This window comes from Phacochoerus africanus, chromosome 5 (assembly GCF_016906955.1).
Source record: "Phacochoerus africanus isolate WHEZ1 chromosome 5, ROS_Pafr_v1, whole genome shotgun sequence".
Classification (NCBI taxonomy): Eukaryota; Metazoa; Chordata; class Mammalia; order Artiodactyla; family Suidae; genus Phacochoerus; species Phacochoerus africanus.
Window position 1 is genome coordinate 116,182,114 of NC_062548.1, and position 21,627 is coordinate 116,203,740.

General features: G+C 51.1%; 3 protein-coding genes and 1 long non-coding RNA gene across 9 annotated transcripts in view; 2 read left to right on the plus strand and 2 right to left on the minus strand.

Annotated features, from left to right (window-relative positions):
- GCKR (glucokinase regulator) overlaps positions 1-8,607 on the minus strand; it is a 31,461-nt gene extending 22,854 nt beyond the window's left edge. Inside the window, exons 1-8 of one of the 3 annotated variants that reach the window (XM_047782385.1) lie at positions 8,515-8,607; positions 4,441-4,596; positions 4,184-4,252; positions 3,442-3,510; positions 2,727-2,800; positions 2,318-2,384; positions 2,114-2,167; positions 705-799 (exon numbers count right to left, since the gene is read on the minus strand). In XM_047782385.1, coding sequence (XP_047638341.1) covers positions 705-799; positions 2,114-2,167; positions 2,318-2,384; positions 2,727-2,800; positions 3,442-3,510; positions 4,184-4,252; positions 4,441-4,455 — 443 coding nt within the window. In that variant the 5' untranslated portion in view covers positions 4,456-4,596; positions 8,515-8,607. Of the gene's footprint in view, positions 1-704; positions 800-2,113; positions 2,168-2,317; positions 2,385-2,726; positions 2,801-3,441; positions 3,599-4,183; positions 4,253-4,440; positions 4,597-4,957; positions 5,721-8,514 lie in introns of those variants that run through there. The other 2 variants (XM_047782384.1, XM_047782386.1) reach the window with 2 other exon arrangements.
- FNDC4 (fibronectin type III domain containing 4) lies at positions 7,341-10,228 on the plus strand. Of its 2 annotated transcripts, XR_007135179.1 has the most exons (8): positions 7,341-7,473; positions 7,665-7,809; positions 7,899-8,014; positions 8,254-8,458; positions 8,930-9,019; positions 9,354-9,478; positions 9,630-9,847; positions 10,021-10,228. XR_007135179.1 is itself a non-coding variant. In XM_047782387.1 (7 exons), the coding sequence occupies exons 2-7, from the start codon at positions 7,689-7,691 to the stop codon at positions 9,663-9,665; spliced, it is 693 nt and encodes a 230-aa protein (XP_047638343.1). In that variant the 5' UTR covers positions 7,341-7,473; positions 7,665-7,688; the 3' UTR covers positions 9,666-10,228. The 2 variants fall into 2 exon arrangements, 1 of the variants encoding a protein (XP_047638343.1); XM_047782387.1 differs by having other exon boundaries at positions 9,630-10,228.
- On the minus strand, positions 9,808-11,856 carry LOC125128225 (uncharacterized). Of its 2 annotated transcripts, none has more exons than XR_007135180.1 (4): positions 11,712-11,856; positions 11,395-11,473; positions 10,976-11,163; positions 9,808-9,877 (listed from the first exon to the last, which is right to left on the minus strand). It is a non-coding gene; the product is annotated as an uncharacterized LOC125128225 (long non-coding RNA). The 2 variants fall into 2 exon arrangements; XR_007135181.1 differs by having other exon boundaries at positions 11,667-11,856.
- A 166-nt stretch (positions 11,857-12,022) lies between these two features.
- The window catches only part of IFT172 (intraflagellar transport 172), a 34,394-nt gene continuing 24,789 nt past the window's right edge, over positions 12,023-21,627 (plus strand). For both annotated transcript variants that reach the window (XM_047782388.1, XM_047782389.1), the window contains exons 1-12: positions 12,023-12,196; positions 14,788-14,931; positions 15,163-15,275; positions 15,718-15,757; positions 16,058-16,123; positions 16,329-16,408; positions 16,609-16,696; positions 17,807-18,021; positions 18,948-19,071; positions 19,455-19,550; positions 20,730-20,891; positions 21,238-21,291. In XM_047782388.1, coding sequence (XP_047638344.1) covers positions 12,158-12,196; positions 14,788-14,931; positions 15,163-15,275; positions 15,718-15,757; positions 16,058-16,123; positions 16,329-16,408; positions 16,609-16,696; positions 17,807-18,021; positions 18,948-19,071; positions 19,455-19,550; positions 20,730-20,891; positions 21,238-21,291 — 1,221 coding nt within the window. In that variant the 5' untranslated portion in view covers positions 12,023-12,157. The remainder of the gene's footprint in view (positions 12,197-14,787; positions 14,932-15,162; positions 15,276-15,717; positions 15,758-16,057; positions 16,124-16,328; positions 16,409-16,608; positions 16,697-17,806; positions 18,022-18,947; positions 19,072-19,454; positions 19,551-20,729; positions 20,892-21,237; positions 21,292-21,627) is intronic.

Sequence of the window (21,627 nt, forward strand, 5' to 3'; positions counted from 1 at the left end):
CACTGCAACGCCGGATCCTCAACCCACTGAGCAAGGCCAGGCATCGAACCTACAACCTCATGGTTCCCAGTCAGATTTGTTAACCACTGCGCCACTATGGGAACTGCTGTTGATTCTTGTTTGAAGAAAGATTTTGTTTGCAGAATCTAGTTTTATTCACTCTCTGCCTTTTCTTTTCTTTCTTTCTTTCTTTTTTTTTTTTAAACCACTGCACCTGCAGCATATGGACGTTCCTGGGCTAGGAGTGGAATTGAAGCCACAGCTGAGGCCGCAGCCACAGTCACGCCAGATCTGAGCCGCATCTGCAACTTGCAGCAATCTTGGATTCTAAACCCACAGAGGGAGGCCAGGGATCCAACCTGCATCCTCAGGGACACTACTAGGTCGGGTTCTTAATCCACTGAGCCACAATGAGAACGCCTCCCTCCCTGCTTCAAACTTACGTCTTCTTGTGTACACACCCTTTGTTGGCTGCCCTCTATCCTTTCTGAAAGGAGAGCATAAGTCAGCCCAACCAACCAACCAATCAACAAAAAACCTCATCAGCTCTGCAACACCCCATATTTAATATTCTGAGATTTGGTGAAAAAGACCCGATTGGCCCTGTCCTCTCCTTTGTGACTGTCCCCTAGGTTTTCCTAGGTTGCCTCCCCGCCTCCCTCAGGGGCCTGGCCAGTTACTACCTTTCATTACAGTAGGCTCACCTGGCCATGCTCACTGGGTTGAAACCAACCAGGACCGGCAAAAAGACGGCTGGGTTATCCATGCAGTAGTCCATCTGGCCCGCCACAAAGGGAGCCTGGTGGCAAGAAGAGAGAGGAGGGCATGAAGATGGGGACGGGGCGGGGGTGGGGGGGGGGGTACTCGAGTCCTGCCTGAGGACCATGTGCATCGGAATCCCCGCCCCCCATACTTGTTTAAATGCAGGTTCCTGGGCCCCGTTAAAATCTACCAGTTCCAAATTGGAAGTGTTGAGCCCATGGAACTACATTTACAACCAGCTCCTCCCAGGAAATCTTCTGCACGGTAACGTTTGAAAATACTGAACGAGGAGTTCCCATCGTGGCACAGTGGTTAACGAATCCGACTAGGAACCATGAGGTTGCGGGTTCGATCCCTGGCCTTGCTCAGTGGGTTAAGGATCTGGCATTGCCATGAGCTGTGGTATAGGTTGCAGACGTGGCTCGGATCTCACGTTGCTGTGGCTCTGGCATAGGCTGGCAGCTACAGTTCTGATTGGACCCCTAGCCTGGGAACTTCCATATGCCGCAGGAGCGGCCCTAGAAAAGGCAAAAAGACCAAAAAATTTAAAAAAAAAAAAAGAAAAGAAAAGAAAATACTGAACTAAACTGTAAGTTCCATGAGGCCAGAGTCCTGCTCTTGAGTGCCTCATTCCACTTCTAGCACTTGCTGGGGTCCAGTTTCTGCTCAGTGACTTCTAAGAGCCAGAGTCAGGGCTGCAGAGCGAAGGGGAAACTTGGGGTCCTCTAGTCCAGAGCTTCTCAAATAAACTACCTGGGAAACGTGCTAAAATGCAGATTCAGACTCACTGGGTCTGGGGTGGAGAGGCCCGATACTCTGCCTTTCTAACAAATCCCAAGTGAGGCTGAAGCTGCTGGGGTGAGGCCCGCCCTTAAAGTAGCAAAGGGCTGGTCTGGGGTTAGCTTTGGCTGTAAAGAGCCAGAAAGCAAATATTTTCGGCTTCGTGGGCCCTGTGATCTCTGTCCAACTATTCACCTCTCCTGTTGAATTGAGAAAGTGGTCATGGACCACATGTAAACGCAAATGGCCGTGTTCCAGTAAAACATTATTTACGAAGACAGGCACCCACTGGATTGACCCGCCAGTGTCAGTCACCGACCCCTGGACCTCTCCATCTGTTCTGGTTGTCTGGCGGACTGACACACAGTTATTCTGAGACAGGATCCCTTCCCCCCTTGTCCCACATTCATACAACCGGATCCCCGTTAGTGAGAGTAAAATCGAAATTCCTTACGCAAACCCTGTTTTCTAGCTACATCTAGACAAGTGTGGTTGATTTCTCTTCCATGCTATTCCACCCTCCCCCCTTCCCTCCTGGGAGACTGGGCCACCCAGCCTGTCTCACACTCACAGAGAGTCCCACCGAAATGCCAATGACGATGACCCTCTTCTTCCCAGCCGCCACCTAGGAGAGGAGGAAGGGTGAGGTGGGTGCCACCAAGAGGATTCTGGGGTACAAACCTACTTGTGGGGATGTCAGGGCCAAGAGCAGGAGAGGGAATAGGCTTTGGCTGGATGTTGGGGCATCGATGTAACCCCAGTGGAAAACACAGACCTTCTTCAGCTCATCAATCCCGTGCAGGGCACTATCTTCTGTCCCCTCCCTAGAGGCCACCACAGACCTAAGAGGACAGACTCAAGGTCAGTGGCACTGGTTGGGAAGCAGAAGCCTATGGTTTATTAGGGCTGCTTTAAGAGAAGGGAATGAAGGGAAAACTAGCACTGAACGAGCACCTGCTATTTCTTGGGCACCACGACAAACACCCTATAGGGTGGAAAAACCTAACTAGCTACAGGGGTTAGTCAGGGGCCCATATGTATGAGAAGTGGGCCAGGTCTGAGGCAATAAGGAATGGAGGGACCAAAGCGAACCTGTCACCATCTCCACGTAAAAGCATTCAAACTTAGTTTCTAACAAGTACGGTGCAGGCCAAACTAAATATGCACAGGCCAGCTGGGCTTACCTGTCTCCTCCTGCAATGAGGTATGTGTAAAGAGGTTTCTGTCCTAGACCTCTCATCAGCTGGTTAAAGGAGACCTGCCAAGGGGGAGAGGACATCAGGGAGGAATGACAAGGAAGGAACAATTATCTTGGATTTTCAACACCTACACGGTAGAGGCTGTATAATGACTCTCCCAGGTCAGTAAGCCGACACTGCTTGGAATCTGATGCTTAAAGATGCGGCTTAGAGATGATTAATGGGGTGTGGGGGGGATGTAGAGGCACTGGCAATAGACTGGTGGAGCTCAGAGGGGCTCGGAAGAAACGGGACTCCATGGTGAGATTGAGCTTTTATTTCTTTATTTGCTTTCTAGGGCTGCGCCCACGGCATATGGAAGTTCCCAGGCTAGGGGCTGAATGAGCACTGCAGCTGCAGGCCTACACCACAGCCACACAACGCAGGATCTGAGCTGCGTCTGTGACTGATGCTGCCGCTCAGAGCAACACTGGATCCTTAACCCACCGAGTGAGGCCAGGGATCAAACCCGCGTCCTTATGGATCCTAGCTGGGTTCGTTACCATTGAGCCACAACAGGAACTCCTGAGGTGAAGCTTTTAGAGAAGAAAGAGCCAGAGCTAGAAGGGTCCACCTAGGAGCTTAGCTATGGTGAGCTTTAGGGTCCTGAGGGTCACCCAGAGAAGGCAGAGGGAGCCAACCCGGGGATCAGAGTACTCACCGACATGAGGAATGCCATCCTGCCAGAGGTGCCCCCTCCACTCAGCACCACCAGCCCCCCTTCAGGCTCCTGAGAAGAGAAAAATGCCCAGGTCTCCAGGACCCAGCTCAGCTCGAGGGCCGCATATTCTCTTCTTCGTCAGTAACAGAACTGTCCTCTTACCCCAAAAGCAAGCACAACAGAGAGGATGGTGTAGCAGAAAGACCCTTGGGTTCGATCAAGAAACTTTGGTGTGACACCCCACCCCACCCCACCCCACCCCACCCCCCGCCGCCTTAGCTACTTATTCAAACCCTTGCTTATTCCAGCACGGGCTGAAAGCAGCTTTGTCATCTTTAAATAGACAGACAGACAGACAGGGAGACAGACTCGGCATAATTGTGCAAGGTTAGTCGAGGTGTATTGGAGCAAGCTACGGTGATTATCTTAAGTCTCTGTTTTCCCATCTGGGAAAAAAGAAAACAAACAAACAAAAAAAAAAACGCAGAGGCAGAGACAATAAGAGCACCTGCCCGGGTTTTTGTGATGGTAACGCAGATGAAAGCGCAGGGCGGGTTACAAAGCCGTAGGCAGTAAGAGTGACTACAATTACTGTCCGTTAGTAAGACGATCATAAGGATCCAAGAGGGAAGACCCGGAGAAAGCAGGACTAAGCTCTATCAACCGGGAAAAAGGGAGACGAAGGAAAGAGACAGGGATGGGCAACACACGTCTAAGCAGGGCGTGGATGGAGTGTCGGTACCTTCAGCACTTCCTGAACTTTTCCAGCCACTTGTACCATGGTGGTCAGAGTGGACTCACTGTAGAGTCGCTGGAGGCAACAGGCGGGCATCAGCAGCCAAGGAAAGGCCGGTGGGTGGAGGGGTGAGGGGTCAGGTGGAGACACTCTCCGGTTTCAAAAAATTAGGGACCATGGTCGGGGAGGGCAGAGGTTGAGGTGGGGTTGGGGCTGGGGCTGGCATCTTTATTTGCAGTGTCCAGGGGATGGGGCTGGGTCACCTGGTATGTGGGCATGACTTGCCCCTCCTCCTGGAAGATCTCAGCATCACACTGCCCCAGCAATCGAACAATCTCCTTGGCATCTGCTTTGTCCAGGTCCCGGGTCAGTGGGTTTGACTTCTCCGTGATTGGCAGGGCTGCCTCATACCCGGACAACTAGAGGAAGGGGGTGGACAAGGTTACAGGCAGGGAGCAAAGCCTCATTCAGGCCTGCGGAATTGGAGGTGGGAGTGGCAGTGGGCTCAGTGTTAGGACTTACACACACACACACACACACACACACACACACACACACACACACACACAGCATTTAGCCTGCACTTGGTACTCTGGGCCTATTAGGGAAAGAAGATCAGTGTAAATCAACCACACTTTAATAAAAAGAAAAAAGAAAGAAGACCAGGAAGGAAGATGGGAAGGAGAAGCGGGGGAGCAGAAACCTGGGGTGGAGGGGAGTCCCGATGAGACAGGATTCTAGGAATCAGCCCAGAAGGCCAACAGGAAGAAAGGGTCTCACCTCCCACTTGCCAGGCTCCGGGGTCTCAATCACATGTTGAAAGCGTTTTGTGCCTGGCATGGTCCAATGCTGTGGACACACCGTCGAGCCTGCCTCTCCAGCCACAAAACCCCTTCTGTCCCACTGACTCTGCTTCCAGCTGGCAGGCCCTTATCTGAGCCACAGTGATGATTAACCCAAGTACCCTGGCCTCTCTGAGCACCACCCCCTCTGAGCACTTCTGCCTTCACCCTTTCCTGGTCACTAGGCCCCCAGCTCTCTGGCCACCCCAGAGGAGTTCCTGAGGTCCCCCTTTGCAGGCACCCGGAAAGGGGACAGCCTCTGCTTTGCCCCTGAAGAGGAAGACTGGAGGTTCATTACTCCTGCCCAACAGACCATGTCGTCTTCTCTGGAAGGCCTGGAGCCTAGAAAGACAATACCCAGACCCGGGGCAAAGAGAACCCCGGGGCATGCATGCTCCAGAACCAGGATGCATCAGGAGGCCAGAGATCAGGGTTCTCAGGGTCAGCAGAGGTCGGAGGACCTGGAGCATGGCTTGATCACATGCTCAGCACACACAATCCTCCCTGCCCTACTTGCCCCATTCCCCTCTCCTCTCAGAAGGAAAGCAACAGAAGCTTCAGAGCCCCAGGGGGGCACACACTGAAGTGCCCCAGAAATAGCTATACTGCCATGAGAATTAGAAAGTATCTGCCCTAAATACAACTTTAGCCAACATTTATTTACTGAACAATGCACTTCTCACATACAGTATCTCATTAGATACAATAACACTAAGAAGATGATATTAAAAAGAATGAAATTAACACCATTTGCAGCAACATGGGTGGACCTAGAGAGTCTCATACTAAGTGAAGCCACTCAAAGACAAAGACAAATACCAGACAATACCATTTATAGGTGGAATCTTAAAAAAAATGATACAAACGAACTTATTTACAAAACAGAAATAGACATAGAAAACAAACTTATGATTACCAAAGGGGAAAGGTGGGAAGAAGGGATAAGCTAGAATTTTGAGATTAACAGATACACCCTATATGTCAAAGAGACAAACAACAAGGACCTACTGTACAGCACAGGGAACTATTTTCACTATTTGTCATAACCTATAACGGATAATAGATAAAAAGATACATACACATAGATACAGATATAGCTGAATCATTTTGCCGCACACCTGAAACTAATATGGCATTGTAAATCAACTATACTTCAATTAAAAAAAAAAAAAGATGATATCCACACCGTCATTTTTCAGATGATGAAACTGAAGCTCCGTGAAGTTAGGTCAGTTGGTGAAGATCACACAGCTGACAGAATTGGGACCTATACCCAAGTTCTCCCTCCAGAGCTCATACTCAGCCAAAGCATGAAATAACTGAAGGATTTAGATGTTTATTGAATGAAGTAATTAGCAAACTGGTGAAAATGAATAACAATCTCTCATCCACACAGGGTTGTAAGATTGATAAAGCCCATTCCCCAACACTGTCTCATCTGATCCTCACAACAGCCCTGTAAGGATCTGCATGCTCTGATTTACAGGTGGGAAAACCTAAGACTTACATTAACCTATTTGTCCAAGGCCACACTAAAGTAAGTCGCAGAGCTAGAACAAGAAACAGGTCGTTGCTCTTTAAATTTCCCCTATAAACCCAGCACACTTAATGACAGCTGAATCTGCAACTTTTAACATGCCAGACGCTCAATAAATATTTGCCTAATAAATGAAGGAACGAATGAGAGAATGAAGGGAATCAATATCAGATTATGAATGGGGAAGACACTTAAAAGCTGACGCAGTCTACAAGTAGGAGATTGTCAAAATAATTATTATCTCCATCACTCTGTCCCCTCCCGCACCGGGGGTGGAATTCCTCTTCCCAACTTGGCTAATTCCATCTGGGGAGGGAGGGGCCTCCCAGGTGCCCGAGACCCTCGCACCTGCGCCTCTCCCGACGCCCCCCCCCCGCGTCTGCCGCCGGGGCTCCTCGGATGGTGCCGGGATCAGAAGGGATGGGGGCCAATGAGAGGGTCGTGGGAGGAGCCCCGAAAGAACCGGGTTGGGGGGGCGGTGATGACGGCGGTGAGAACCCCAGCGGGGCGGGGCGGGTCTGCAAGTCCCGGCCGGGTTGCGGCGGAGCGACCCGGGCCAGCTCTGCAGAAGGCGGCGGCTGGCTTCCTGGGACGGTCACATCTCGCTGCAGGAGCCCGGCGGAGGCAGCCGCACTGCCTCCCGCCCGGGGCACCCAGGCCAGCCGCCAGGCCGCGCCGGCACCGCCCCCTGCTCTCGGACCCACTGCGTGGCGGGTCGGAGCTCTGGGGGCTCCGCAGCCCCGCGGCCCGCGCCCACTACGCCTCCGCCCTCTGCCCGCAGCTCAGTCCCGCGCTGCCCGCCTAGCCGGCCCGGCGCGGGGATGGGGTAGGGGCAGCGCCACGGAGTCGGGCGATGGGCCGCCCTCTGGGCACCGAGCAGCCCCCCGAGGCCTGACCGACCCCGAGGACCGGCGGAGGTGGGTGTGGGCAGAGCGGGCCGCGCACTGGGGGAGCCCGGGTGTTGCGGGGGTGGGGAAGGCCTGGGGGGAAGGGGGGCTCTGGGGCTGCTGTGGGCGGAGGGGAGCCCGGGTGAGCTGCTGCCCACCCGTGCATTCTGGCCAGTCCTTGACCCCCCCCCCGCCCAAACCATCACTCTTCCCACGTCCAGGAGCCCCGCCTGGATGTCAAACTGATGCCCCAGTGCCTCCCAGCGGACTCGGTGGGGACCATGGCTTCGCTAATGCCCCTCTCCCCATATCTAAGCCCCACGGTTCTCCTGCTGGTCAGTTGTGACCTGGGCTTTGTGCGAGCAGGTGAGTCAAGTGGGAGAGGGTGGGGATTAACCAGACCTAGTTTGTGGGCGGAAAAAACTGTTAACCTGTTAACACCCTGGCACCCACAGACCGGCCCCCTTCTCCTGTGAATGTGACAGTCACTCACCTCAGAGCCAACTCGGCCACTGTGTCCTGGGACGTCCCAGAAGGCAACATCGTCATTGGCTACTCCATTTCCCAGCAAGTATGAATCACCCTCCTGCTCCCCGAACCTGCGTCCTTGGATCTCTGAACATTCCTCCTGTTAACCACCTCCCCCCAATGCCCCCCAAGCCTTGGGAGAATCCCGGAGCTGGGGATCCCTGGCTCAAGCTGCCCTTTTCGCCCTGCTCCCTTGGAGCGCTTGGATGTCCAAGAGCCCGGGGTTAAGCCTTGTGGCTGGGGGCCAGGGTAAGGCTGTCCTCTCTCGTCATCTCCCCGCAGCGGCAGAATGGCCCCGGGCAACGTGTGATCCGGGAGGTGAACACCACCACTCGGGCCTGTGCCCTCTGGGGCCTGGCTGAAGACAGTGACTACACAGTGCAGGTCAGGAGCATTGGCCTTCGGGGAGAAAGCCCCCCAGGGCCCCGGGTGCACTTCCGAACTCTCAAGGGTTCTGACCGGCTACCCTCAAACAGCTCCAGCCCAGGTGAGGGTCTCAGCTATTCCTCACTCCCTAAAGCTTTGGATTCTCTGGCTATTTACCTGCTCTCTGGCCTCTTGTTTACGTCCCCAATGCAAGCAGCAGTCTAGCTTAGATGCACGGAGGATGATTTAATTCATGGCCCTGCCAGGAGAGGAAGGAATGCAGGTTGGCAGGGGACCGGGTATAGATAGGCTGGTAATGAACTGTCTGGGGGAAGGGCTTTCAAGCGTCCTTTTTCCTAACCTCGGTTCATCGCGGCTGCAGCCTGCATGAGTACCCGATCTGCGGCCCTCCTGCTTTTCGTTCTCTAACCTCTTGTCCACCGACAGCTTCCCAGAGAGGGGCTACCAGTGGCAATGCTGTGATGTGTCTGCCCTGACTCTTATCGCCAGCATCTCCATCCTGAACTGTCTGCACAAGACGTAGCTCCCTAGCTGCTCCCCGTAACCTGGGGTCTGTCTCCTTCCTTCTCAGGGGACATCACGGTGGAGGGTCTGGACGGAGAGCGACCACTGCAGACGGGGGAGGTGGTCATTATTGTGGTGGTTTTGCTCATGTGGGCTGGTGAGTAAGCAGCTCGACGGGGGGACCAGGGATTGTGTGGGGTTCAGGGAAGGTGGGAGTTGGTAATGGTTGTCAGGAGAGAAGCAGGTGAGAACTATGGCATGGGGAGATGTTTAGTTGAAGGGGATGAGCAGGGAAGGTTTGAAGAAAGGGAGAGAAGGCTCTCAGGCGCCCAGAGAAGAGGATGAAGAGGGTAGTGCTTGTGCACGGGCACCAGGAATCCAAAGATTTCCTTCTCGGGTTTTCTAGAAATTGTGTGGGTATCTCCCTGCCCTCTGAGGCTGGTGAGTGGGGAGGTCAGGATCAAGGCTCAGACTGTGTTGTTGTGTTTCAGCTGTAATTGGACTATTCTGCCGTCAGTATGACATCATCAAAGACAATGACTCCAACAACAACCCCAAGGAGAAGGGGAAGGGGCCGGAACAGAGTCCTCAGGGAAGGCCGGTGGGGACAAGACAGGTGATGAGGGGCTGGGGAGGGAAGGAGGGGCAGTTTTGCCTCTAGGAGCAGTGAGGGGAAGGGAAGAGGCCTCAGAGGGACAATGGAAATGCGGGGTGGAGGAAGCCGTCACCTGCCTGAAATTAGAGACGCAAACCATCTTCTTTTACAGAAAAAGTCACCGTCCATCAACACCATCGACGTCTGAGTGAAGAAACAGAACCAGAAGACAGATGCACTCACAACCTGGGGATGGGGATGGGGTCAGGGAGAGGCCAAGATGGTGAGCTGCCCAAGACTGAAGGATCCCACAGTCTCCCAGAGGGTAATGACACTCCCACCATCTCAGGCTGGTCTCCATCCTCTTTCCACTGTGAGCAGGGCCAGAAGGTAGGTCTGATAGGGTCGGTGTCCCTGGACCTGGGGAGTGGAGATCAGACGGGATGTGTCCTTCCATCCCCCAGGTCCGGGGGAGAGTCACTGGTTCAACCCTGTCCCATCAGGTCCCCAAAGGGGCCCCCATTTCACTTGCCTCCCCAGCTGCCCCCACATCTTGCCTCCAGGTCTCAGAGGGGAGTGTTTCTGGGCGTACTCCCCCTCCCCCAGCAAATCAAAGGCACTGTCTGGGCCTGGAGGCAGACGCTGCACTGCACTACTCCAATGTCTTCCATGGAGCCTCAGGTGCTCCCCCTCTCACCTGGCAGGCCCTCCGGCTGCTGGGGATCTCACTCCTTGGACATTTTTCCAATAAAGGTTCTTGGACAAACCGGAGCTGACTGTATGGTATACTGGATAGTATGCTGAAGATATTTCTCCACTGTGTCTCCCCTGACTACAGAGGCCCCTCACACCATCACCACCAGCTCGACAGGAAAAGACTCTTATTTTAAGGTGGTGGCTTTGATTCTCCAGCCTTGCATGGGTGGAGAGGGGCCAGAGAGGGGCATAGAAAACTAGAGCCCTAGTCCATTTTGCTTTGTTGGGGGGGAAGGGGGAGAAGGAAAAAAAAAGAGGACACAAATTCTCCTTGCTCCACTGGAAACTAGGGTTATGTCACCTGAGAGGCCCAGTAGCCTTTTTCAGTGTCCACATCCGCAGCCCGTTCCTCACCATGAATTCCATCACCCCTGAGCTAATTTTCAGAAAAGGACTGAACGGTGTGTCTTGGGACAAATGAAAGAGCAGCTATACTAATGGATCCCTGGGTGCCAAGTGTTCCTCTCCTGTGCATTTCTGTGCCTATTCTTCCCTGCCCTTGCTTTCCCTTTTGTCTGTCTGTCTGTCTTTCTGTTCATTTGGTCAAAGTCAATAATAATTGTAAAGTATAAATGAGTTTCTATTCACTCTCTGCCACTATATCCAGAAGAGGATTCTGGAAATAAAACTGGGGTTGGACCTCTCCTGTCAAAAGAATTATAATTTGGGCTCTGGGGCCTACTTGTGTCCTGTGAAAATAGGGCCTGTCCTCTACTTTTTCCTAAGTTCCAAGAGGGGTTTGTGTCAGTGAAAAAGAAATACCTGTTGACATCTGCAACCACTATGGGGGAAAGGCTTCAGAACCCAGAATCCATCTGGACAGCAGATGCTGCACTGTCTGGAAGGTAACACTCTTCTCAACGTATGTTCCTCCCAGAGGAGGCGTCTGAATCTCTCCTTTTCTGCATCTTGATCTCTCTGGTATGTTACAAGAAGTTAGACCAACAATTCTGAAAGGGACCCCGATCCAAACAAAGATCAAGAAGTCAGATTCTTTTGTACTAAACCAAACTCCAACCCTTTATCACAAGACTGAACCTATCAGGTACGCGAAGCTATGCTCTGCCCTCTGCCCTGAACCATAAAAGCATCCTGATCTAAGCAGCAGTCTCTAACCCAGTTTCCCAGTTCAGAAGTTGGGGACCTTACCTCTCTCTGGCCACTGGTTCCAAAGCACTCACCTGTCAGGCTCTGGGCATATCATCATTTCTGGGGAAGGGAGTGTCACGGGGTACAGTAGCATGGCATAAAGACAGGGAACTAGAAATTGAATAGGAATATAAAGGGTGCTTAAGCACACTGTGTTAGCTTAGGCAAGTGACCCCTCTGATCCTGTAAAATGGGACTGATAACGCTCTTCCCTTCCAAAGGTGGCTCTGAGATTAAATGAGATACTGTGAGCACAGCACTTTGCACAGTACCTGGCAGACACACACTGAGTAGTCCGTGTTACCTATCATCATCAGCCTTGTGAGCCCGTGCAAGTTACACAACGTACTGGTGTTCAAGCGTGTCCACTGGCAAACGCCTGTCACACCAACTGCCCCAGCTTTCCTCCAGGTTTGTGAGGATTGAAAGAACGCACTCAGCCACGCTCACGTACATCAAAGAGCAAGAGCGCCCACGATTACGTACGACGTACGGCGCCGCGCCGGAGTTTGCGGAAGGCTCGTGGGCGTGGCTTGAGTCTGCGTTTGCACGCCACCACGGCATTGGTCGAGAAGAGAATTCCTCCAGCCCTCTCGGGGGTCCCGCCCTCGATCTCATTGCGCCTGCGCACGTTGTGTTTGCTTCGCAGCCAATCTACGTGGTGACCTTGCGACGCGCGCCTGGCGCGCTGGTCGCTTCTGCGTCAGCGGCTGTCGCTGCGGCTGCGTGGCGGGTTGTCCAGGTAACCACGGGAGTTGTCGCTGTCTGTCCGCATCTGAGAGGCAGGTGTTCGTCATGCAGTTGAAGCACCTGAGGACCCTGCTGAGCCCTCAGGTGAGGAGTCGCGTGCCTCTTTCCTCCCCCGCCCTCCTTAATGTCCCAAGAAAAGTGAGGGACTGAAGTTTAAAAACGTTGAGCGCCTACTGTGTGCAGAAGACCAAAAGCCATAGCGGTGCTACGGACTCTGCTCCGTCGATGGAGGATGGAGTAGGCGAGATGCACCACTGACCATCGTAGCTTTCATTTCGTTCCATTTAACGAATCAGTTGTGTACCAGGTCCTGTGCTGGGGCTTTAGGGATCCAGAGCTACATTAGTTGTTGCCTCTGCCTGCAAGAGGCTCGTACTAGAGGGAGAGGCGCACATGTGAACAACGAACATAAATCTACACCGCCTTAAATAAGCACTTTAAGTGCAAGCCCCACTTAAAGGAGGGCAGACGGCCACCGTTCGTTCTGATGCTGAAGATCTCATACTCAGAAGAAGCTGGGCCCTGGGGGAGGAACCTTAGAACATAATGAAGAAAGGGGTTGAGTTTTGCGGTTAGGAAACCAGAATTCGAATCCTACTTTAGTAAGTGTCCTGATGGTCCTGATTTTAGCCCTCATCTCTCCGAGCACTCACCCAGTCTTGGATCTGTACACTTGGAAAACAGGAGTAATGATAATCTCAGCTTTAAGGGATTAGGGGAAACAGTTAAAGGAAATAGTACACACAAGAGAACATTGTAAACAGAAAAGCAGCATGAAAACTGATAGACAAGAGAGAAGGACGTTCACACTTCAAAGGACAAAATCAAAGCTAAGAATATCTGTCATAACTGAATGTTTAACATGTATCAGAGCAACATAAATAAAGAAGTTAGGATTGTGGATTATGGATTCAGACACACATGGATTTAAATCTTGGTTCTGCCACTTAAACTGTGGTTGTAAACGTGAGCAAATTACTTAATCTTGCCATGCCTTAGTTTCTCCATCTGTAAAAGATGCATCATAACAGCATCTACTTGGTTATGAAATAAAATAAGATAATGCATATCAAGCATTTAGCAGAGTGTTTAGTCTGTGGTGCTTGTTAGCTATTTTTCTGATCCCTACCTCATTTAATCCTCACAACAGTCCTGTGAGGTCCCTTTGTAGAGAAGGAAGAATTGATTGATTATGGGAAACGGAAAGGCTTCACAGAGGACATCGCATTAGGAGAAAAGAAGGAAATTAGAATACAAGAGAGGTGCGCTCATTGCTCTGTAAACTGTTCCCTGAATCTGTATTTTTAAAATTCCTTTACCCTAATGGAATAATTGGAAGTGAAATCTTCCTTCAGTCTTTCAGGATAAGATGATGTCATGATGCAGGAAAGGGCTGAGTGCCCGGGATTGGGCAACATGTTATAAGAAGTTAATCAGCAACAATCCCTGAGGAGCTCTCAACCCTCCCAACCTGATTTAGTCAAGAGTTGGAGGGGGCTAAAGGGAGTGGTGTGGCTATTTTCTGACTCTGGTTTGAGGATTTTGATGAAAAAAAAAAAAAAAAAAGGTCTTTTTACCTCTGACTTTGGAGGTGGGTAGGTTTGGAGTAGAAAATAGCAATGTGTTAAGCCGGGTCTCTCAAGCTCAAATAATTCATCAAACAATTGGAGCAGAAACTAAATTTTTTATTTCAAGGAGGGAAATCCTTAGTGCAGAACCATAGATAACTGGGGCTGGTGGTGAAAGGGACATACATGGCTGGAATAATTCACCAGGAGTTGATCGACTCTAACTTGGGCTTCTGTGAAGTGGATTGTTAAGGAAAACCAATCAACAAACAAAAAACCAAAGTGGCATCATTTATCCTCAGTCACAACTCTGGTTATTTCACTCCCCCTTCCAGAACTTTCATTGTCTGTCCTTTTCCTACCAAATAAGCCCAGACTCCTTAGCCTAGCTTTGAAGACCCTTCCTGAACTGGCCTCAGTCTGTTTTCCTGCTTTACATCCTCCGTTCTGCTATTTATAAGATAGTTGCAGCTAAATTAAATTTTTACTGACCAGAACTTCCCATTGCTCATGCCATTTCTTTTCCCTCGCATCATTTCCCTACCCAACTGTCTCTACTCTTCAAAGCTTAATGTCGATCATTTAGACAGAAAATTATCTCAGGCTTTTACCAACTATTACAAGCGCCTGTCCTATGGGTCTCCTCCTGGTTTTGTACCATCTTATGAGATCCTTGAGCAGGGACCATGTCTTGCCCTTTGTCTCTCTCTCAGCCCATGGCCAAATGCCTTTCTCAATAAGATACTCAGAAAACATTAATTGAGCAAATGGCTAAAGACCAAAACTTATCAGACCAATTGCATTTATTTTAGCTGCAGACCTGGGATATGAGGGAATGAGAAGGCCGCTGTGGGGACACATCCATACAGTTGATTTGCCGCGTCACCTCTTAGTGCATTTGCCTTATGAGTCTCTAGAAGCACTTTGTTCTCACCATCCAGGGCTCTGTGGCCTCGGAGACCTGGATGGATCATGAGCTTCTCTTTGTTTAAGGACCGTGATAGGAGGAAAATGCACCAAAGTCACACTGGAAGTGATGGAACCGGGAATGCGTTTGGCATTCTAGACCAGCACCCGGGTTTATTTTTGCCCCCTTTGCCTCTGCAGGATGGAGCTGCAAAGGTCACCTGCATGGCATGGTCCCACAACAATGCCAGATTTGCTGTCTGCACAGTGGACCGAGTGGTGTTGCTGTATGATGAACACGGGGAGCGGAGGGATAAATTCTCCACCAAACCAGCCGACATGAAGGTGAAGGGGACACCCCTGTGTACCTTAACCTGGTGATGGGGCCTTGTGAACCTAGAAGACTTCCTAAGGCAGGTCCTAGCCTCGGGCGTAGCACATGGCCTCCCCTGCCTTTGCTCAGTATAAACCCCTCGAGCCCAGTGTGCTCGAGTCACACATGCACCTTTTCTTCTCTTTTACTTATTCGCAGTACTTCTTTTCCTTTCCTTTTCTTTCTCTCTTTTTGACTCTTAGTATGGCAGGAAGAGCTATATGGTGAAGGGCATGGCTTTTTCTCCCGATTCAACTAAGATCGCCATAGGACAGACCGACAACATCATCTATGTCTACAAGATTGGAGAAGATTGGTGAGGACAGAGAATGGGCGGTGGGGTGGCAGGGAGAAGCAGGGGAAAGGGAGGAAGCAGCGCCTCGCTGGGGAGCGGGACTAGAGAGGATGAGGAGCCAAGCTGGGCGTGGAAAGCAGAGGCCTCTGGGTCTGTTGTTGCTGCTTCCCTGCCTTTGCCTGCGCCACGTGTTCTGTGGTCCCATCCCTGGAGGAATCAGTCTTAGATCACCAAGGAGGCCCTGTGAGATCCTGGGGAGCCAGGAGTGATGCCGTGTCTTTGTTATTCTTCCAAAGCTACTGAGGCCCCTTCTTATGCCTTCTTTGAGGGCTTCTGTGGAGTGGTGGGACCCTGGCGGGCCAGGGAAGGTATCTCTAATTCCTTCCCCCTACACCCAGCATCATTTGTAGCAGTGTATTCGTGGAAATAATCTTTAAGATGCTTCCTTCCTTTTATCCGGCAGGGGTGACAAGAAAGTCATCTGTAACAAGTTCATCCAGACGGTAAAGTTCAGACCAGGCCCTGGGAGATTAGGATGAACAAGCACCTATCAGTAGATCTGCTTGTAAATACAGCCAGGAGCTGCATTTGTTAGCATCTGGCTCTGACCTCGCCTACCGCCTGGCTGCTTATTCCCCTGTGCTTTCCTCCTTCGAGCCCAGCCGTCCCCTCCTCTCCTTCCCCACAGGCAGTTGCGGGGGGGCGGGGGGGGGGGCGCTCCCGAGGGCTGTTGAGGTTCAGGTTGTTATCATGTGCTGGCACGCCTAGACGGGTTTATTCTTTTTCCTCTTTCTTCCTTACAGAGTGCTGTTACTTGTCTGCAGTGGCCAGCAGAATTTATCATTGTCTTTGGACTGGCCGAAGGGAAGGTGAAGGAGGGAAGAGAAACACAGGAGCAGCTGGGGATGGGGTGATGGGTCTGGAGAGAGGAATGTGATTACTCACTCTCCTCCCTCGGGGTCAGGTTGTATACTGCGGAGACGACACAGGGAGCAGTTTTTGTTTTTTTTTTTCTTTTTCTTTCCTGAGGACCTGGGTGAAATTAGAAGTAGTCTAACATTCTCCCATTTTCAGGTGCGTTTAGCAAACACCAAGACAAATAAATCATCTACCATCTACGGGACCGATTCTTATGTGGTGTCACTGACAACCAAGTGAGTCAGGGAGAGTGCTGTCCCCAGGGCTTGGTAGGAAGAGCTATGAGGATGTCTGGGCTGGGGGGCCATAGTGTGAAAGATGAGGAGAAACCACAGGGAGGGTAGTGTTTGCCAGAGAAAGGGGACTTTCTTGGTGAGATGGAAGGTTCTCATCGCTTCCCGGATTTCTCTCTTTTCTTCCTTTTACCCTTTTTTAGTTGCTCTGGGAAAGGAATTCTCTCTGGTCATGCAGATGGCACCATTGTTAGGTATTTCTTTGATGATGAAGGCTCAGGAGAATCACAGGTATGAACAAAGGATGCTGCGGGATAGGGTTCAAGGCAATCCCAGGAAGTTTCCTAGAGGAGGCGGACCTCTAAGGAACTTAGACTCTGGTGCTGGGGGAGGGAGCTTGAGGAGTGAGACAGACCCCAGGGAGAGAGACATGGGGGATGTGGCCAGAGAGAGGGTTTCAGGGTTTGTTTTTGTTTTGTTTTGCTTTTTAGGGCCACACCCGCAGCATATGTAGGTTCCCAGGCTAGGGGTCAAGTCGGAGCTGCAGCTGCCATGGCCACAGTGACGCCAGATCTGAGTGAGGCCAGGGAATGAACCTGAGTCCTCATGGATACTAGTCAGGTTCCTTACTGCTGAGCCACAGCAGGAACTCCAAGAGTTGTTTACTCTTGAGAGGAAAAGATGGAGGATTAAAGGAAGGTTCAAGTTTTAATCTATATAATTCTCTATTGTTTGAATCATTTACATTAAGAATTACTTGTGTAGGGAGTTCCTTTCATGGCTTAGCAGGTTACAAACCTGACTGGTATCCATGGGGATGCGGGTTCGATCCCTGGCCTTGCCCAATGGGTGAAGGATCCGGCGTTGCCATGAGCTGTGGTGTAGTTCACAGACGCTGCTCAGATTTGGTGTTGCTGTGGCTATGGTGTAGGCCATCGGCTACAGCTCCAATTCAGCCCCTAGCCTGGAGACCTCCATGGGCCACAGGTGCACCCCCCAAAAGAAACAATTATTTCTGTAACAATTAATTAAATGTATCCCTCCTAAAACAAAGGAGCCATATGCTTCCTGTGGACCTTTGCAGACTTAATTAATGTGTGGGACAGCTTCCTTTGGGGGCTTTATCAGGTGAATATTAGAGATCTCCAAGCACAGGTATTTTGAGGTTTTCTCTTGCACACGGGAGTGCTCTGCATATATATGTCAGAGCAGATGTGTGTGTAAGACACAAAGACAATTTGTGAGTCTTCAGCTTAGGCTGGGTTAGGGTGTGAAAGTGTTGGGAGAAAGGTTTCTGCTGAGTAGGATGCTCGAGTGAGTGCGTCAGATGGCAGGAACGAGAGATTTCTGAGGCGGAATCCTCAGGGTCAGAGTGGTTGAAACCCTCTACTTCCGTCTTAGGGGAAGTTGGTGAGCCACCCGTGCCCACCCTATGCCTTGGCCTGGGCCACCAATAGCATTGTGGCTGCAGGCTGTGATCGGAAGATCGTGGCCTATGGGAGAGAAGGCCACGTGCTGCAGACCTTTGACTATAGCCGTGACCCTCAGGAGCGGGAGTTCACCACAGCCGCCGCCAGTCCTGGGGGCCAGTCGGTTGTGCTGGGAAGTTATGACAGGTAGGTGCCCTTTCCCGCTGCAGCGTCTGCCTGCTTTCCCTGTGTACCCTCTTCTGTAACCCAGGTTTGCTTCTCAACCAGCGTGGGAGCCGGGCTCAGAATCAAGTGATGCTCAAGCCTTCAGTCAGGCCCTTTCCTCTCCGCCCTCCCAGCACCCACGGGCCTGCGCGCAGGTCCACAAGGCACCGCGCCCTTGTTGTCCGTGTCTGCCTCTCCCCGGTACTCCGCAGCAGCAGTCATCCGCGCTTTGTGTTCCCATTGCTCCTTTTCGGACCCCTGGCTTAGCATCGATCACATCATATTATACTTTGGTGTTTGTATCTGTCTGGCTAAATTGAAGCGCTCTTGAGAAAAGAGCCTGTTATTCATTTTTTTAGGCTCCAGGGCCTAGATTAGCATCTCGTACATAACACACACTCAGATGTTTGGTGAATGAATGAATGAACGAACGAATGATGTGATGGGGGGATAAACAGCTAAGGTCTGGGCCCCATCTCTTCCTTGAAACATTTGCAGTCCCGGCTTTGTCCATCCTGTCTTTCTGTCCCCTTCAGCCCCATGGGTGTCTCCCCTTTCTTTCTTCTCTTTCTTCTCTTCTTCTCTGTGTGTCTCCCCCTTCTGTTTCATCTCTTGTCTTTTTCCATGTTTCTCTACTGCTAACAGCTTATTTTTCTCAGCAGCCACAGTCGCCTTTTGTTTTCTCCACTCATGTCACTCCTACTCCACTTAACTTTTGACTTGATTTTCCTGGCTTACCTCCTTTGAACCTTTTGCCCTCGCCTCCTGGACCTCCCAGCCTGTCTGTTCTCTTTTATTTCCTCTGTTCTCTGATGTAGCAAGACTAATTTCCTGCCGTTTCGTGAATGCCCACTTGCACTCTTTTTCTCAGCCGCCATCTCTTCTAAAAACCACATACTTAATTTCAGACTTCGGGTGCTCAACTGGAGTCCTCGGAGAAGCATCTGGGAAGAGGCAAAGCCCAAGGAGATTGCCAACTTATACACGGTCACTGCCTTGGCCTGGAAGCGGGACGGCTCACGACTCTGCGCGGTGTGTTCCTAGGAACCCATTTTCTGGCTTTGGTGACTTTCTTCACCTTATCCTAAAATCCTCTCTCCCTACACTGAAGAATCTCCTCTTTCCTTTTGACCACAAACTAAAACTCTGACGTTACGGGCAGAGGGGAGAAATCCACGCTTGTTTGGAAGCCAAAGGGAGCAAAGGTCTTGCAGGCGGGGCTGGTCTCTCTCTGATATCCCGCCACCGCCTGGTGCCCTTGAGTCCTGCAGTTGCCTCCTTTTTCCTGCTGGTCCTTCCAAACACTGCCTACTCTTCTGTGGATTCTAGAACCTAGGATTTCAGAGTGTCTCTGAATACCGTCCCCATGCCTGTGACCTGTGTGTGACCTTTCATGCTGTCGCTTTCCCTTCCAGGGCACACTCTGCGGTGGCGTGGAACAGTTTGACTGCTGCCTCCGAAGGAGCATTTACAAGAATAAGTTTGAGTTGACATATGTGGGACCCAGCCAGGTACGTGGCTGATAGCCTGCTACACCCCCATCTTGCCATGGCTCACACCTCCTTGGGGTACTTCCCTGCCACCTGGCCGCAGCCACGGTGGGCACATTTAACCTCTGGCAGAGCTGCTCTGAGGAACACAGTGTGTCATGCAACTCTCTGGTAACTTTCCCGCTGCAGTTTTCCAGCTGATTGTAAGAAAAGGTTTAGACGTCAGGTCTAAGGGATACAGAGATGGCCATTTACCTCCTTCTGGTTTAGGGAGTTCCTGTTGTGGCTCAGCAGGTTATGAACCTGACTAGTACCCATGAGGATATGGGTTCAATCCCTGGCCTCACTCAGTGGGTTAAGGATCTGGTGTTGCTGTGAGCTGTGTGGTGTAGGTCGTAGACGTAGCTCAGATCTGTCGTTGCTATGGCTGTGGCGTAAGCCGGCAGCTGCAGCTCTGATTTGACCTCTAGCCTGGGAACCTCCATATGCTGTGGGTACACCCCCACCCTCCACCCCAAAAAAGCAAAATACATCTTCCTGGCTTAAAACTTCACTGTCTGTAAGATATCAGCTAGGGAAGTTGATAAATAGGATTATGATTCAGAATTCTTTTGTTTTAAGGCCTCTGAACTCACGGTGAATGAGGCTGCAAGCTGATTTCTTAGTTCCTATACCCTGTACTATTACTGTCTTTCATTTACTTTCTTTCATTGATTCCTTCAGTCTTTGATTTTCTCCAGAAATATTCATCCATTCTTTATGTGTTAGCACTGTGCAGCACTGAGAAATCAGAGATAACCATCTGTAATACTTTTTCCATTCATTGAGAAGATCATTCTAGCAAAGGAGACAGACATATCAAAATATACTATATTACACTGCAGTAAAGTTAGCACAAAGATTTGTACAAAGAGCTATGGGAACGTAGGGAGAGTGATTGGTTTTACTTTACTTTGGTAGAACTTTCAGAATCATGTATCATAAACATCAAAAGACATAACGCATGAAAGCACTTAATAATTAGTCAAGCATTATGTAAATGTGAGGGGTCCTTTTTACCAAGAATATTCTAAGCCAGGCAGAGAAACGAGATGTCACTTTGTTTAGCACCATGGAGGTGGGCGAGGGGCGCAGCGTGTTTGCCCCTCTCTCAGGGTGGGGGAGGCCTGCCCAGGGAGCTCAGACGCATCTCCTCCCAAGGTGATTGTGAAGAACCTCTCCTCGGGGACCCGGGTGGTGCTCAAGTCGCACTATGGCTACGAAGTGGAAGAGGTGAAAATCCTGGGAAAGGAACGTTACCTGGTGGCCCACACATCAGATACACTGCTGCTGGGAGACCTGGCCACGAATCGCCTCAGTGAGGTGGGAACCAAGACCGGAGAGGTGGGGAGTGGGGTGTCCCGAGGCGCTGCTCAGGCGAGCCAAGGTCCCAGGGGACCGGCTCCATGGGAAGCTCTGACATTCTGGTGTTGGGGGACCTGGTTTCAGGGAATGAGACCCCAGAGGTTTAGAATCCTGGAATATGAAAGCACCGTTGGACTGTTTTTATACCGTCTCCTTAAACACAGGGCCTAGGGCAACATCTGATGTAGCATCTCGTGAATGTCAGAGCCTCCCCAAGTTCAGTCTCTCTGCCTCCAACCTGTCATTCTTTCCGCACTGTCTTGGCTAGTTAACCTCATTGTTCCTTGTCTTTTCCCCCCACCAGGTAGCCTGGCAGGGATCTGGTGGCAATGAGAAGTATTTCTTTGAAAATGAAAATGTGAGTACAGCTTGATTCACCATCACTGTCTTGAGAAGTCTCTTTCTAGCGTCTCTGTCAAAAGGATGGCAAGTGGCAAGGGGTCGAGAGAACAGCAGATACAGTGGGAGGCCGACGTAGAAGAACAGAAGAAACAGGAGTACCCGTCGGGGCACAGCGGAAACGAATCCGACTAGGAACCATGAGATTGGGGGTTCGATCCCTGGCCTCACTCTGTGGGTTAAGGATCTGGCATTGCCATGAGCTGTGGTGTAGGTCCCAGATGCAGCTCGGATCCCACGTTGCTGTGGCTGTGGTGTAGGCCGGCAGCCGCAGCCCCAGTTTGACCCCTAGCCT

Coding starts and splice junctions, on each gene's coding strand:
- FNDC4 (XM_047782387.1), top strand. CDS start 7,689: ATGCCCCAGTGCCTCCCAGCGGACTCGGTGGGGACCATGGCTTCGCTA. Junction 7,810..7,898: donor CCTGGGCTTTGTGCGAGCAG/GTGAGTCAAGTG, acceptor TGGCACCCACAG/ACCGGCCCCCTTCTCCTGTG. Junction 8,015..8,253: donor GCTACTCCATTTCCCAGCAA/GTATGAATCACC, acceptor ATCTCCCCGCAG/CGGCAGAATGGCCCCGGGCA.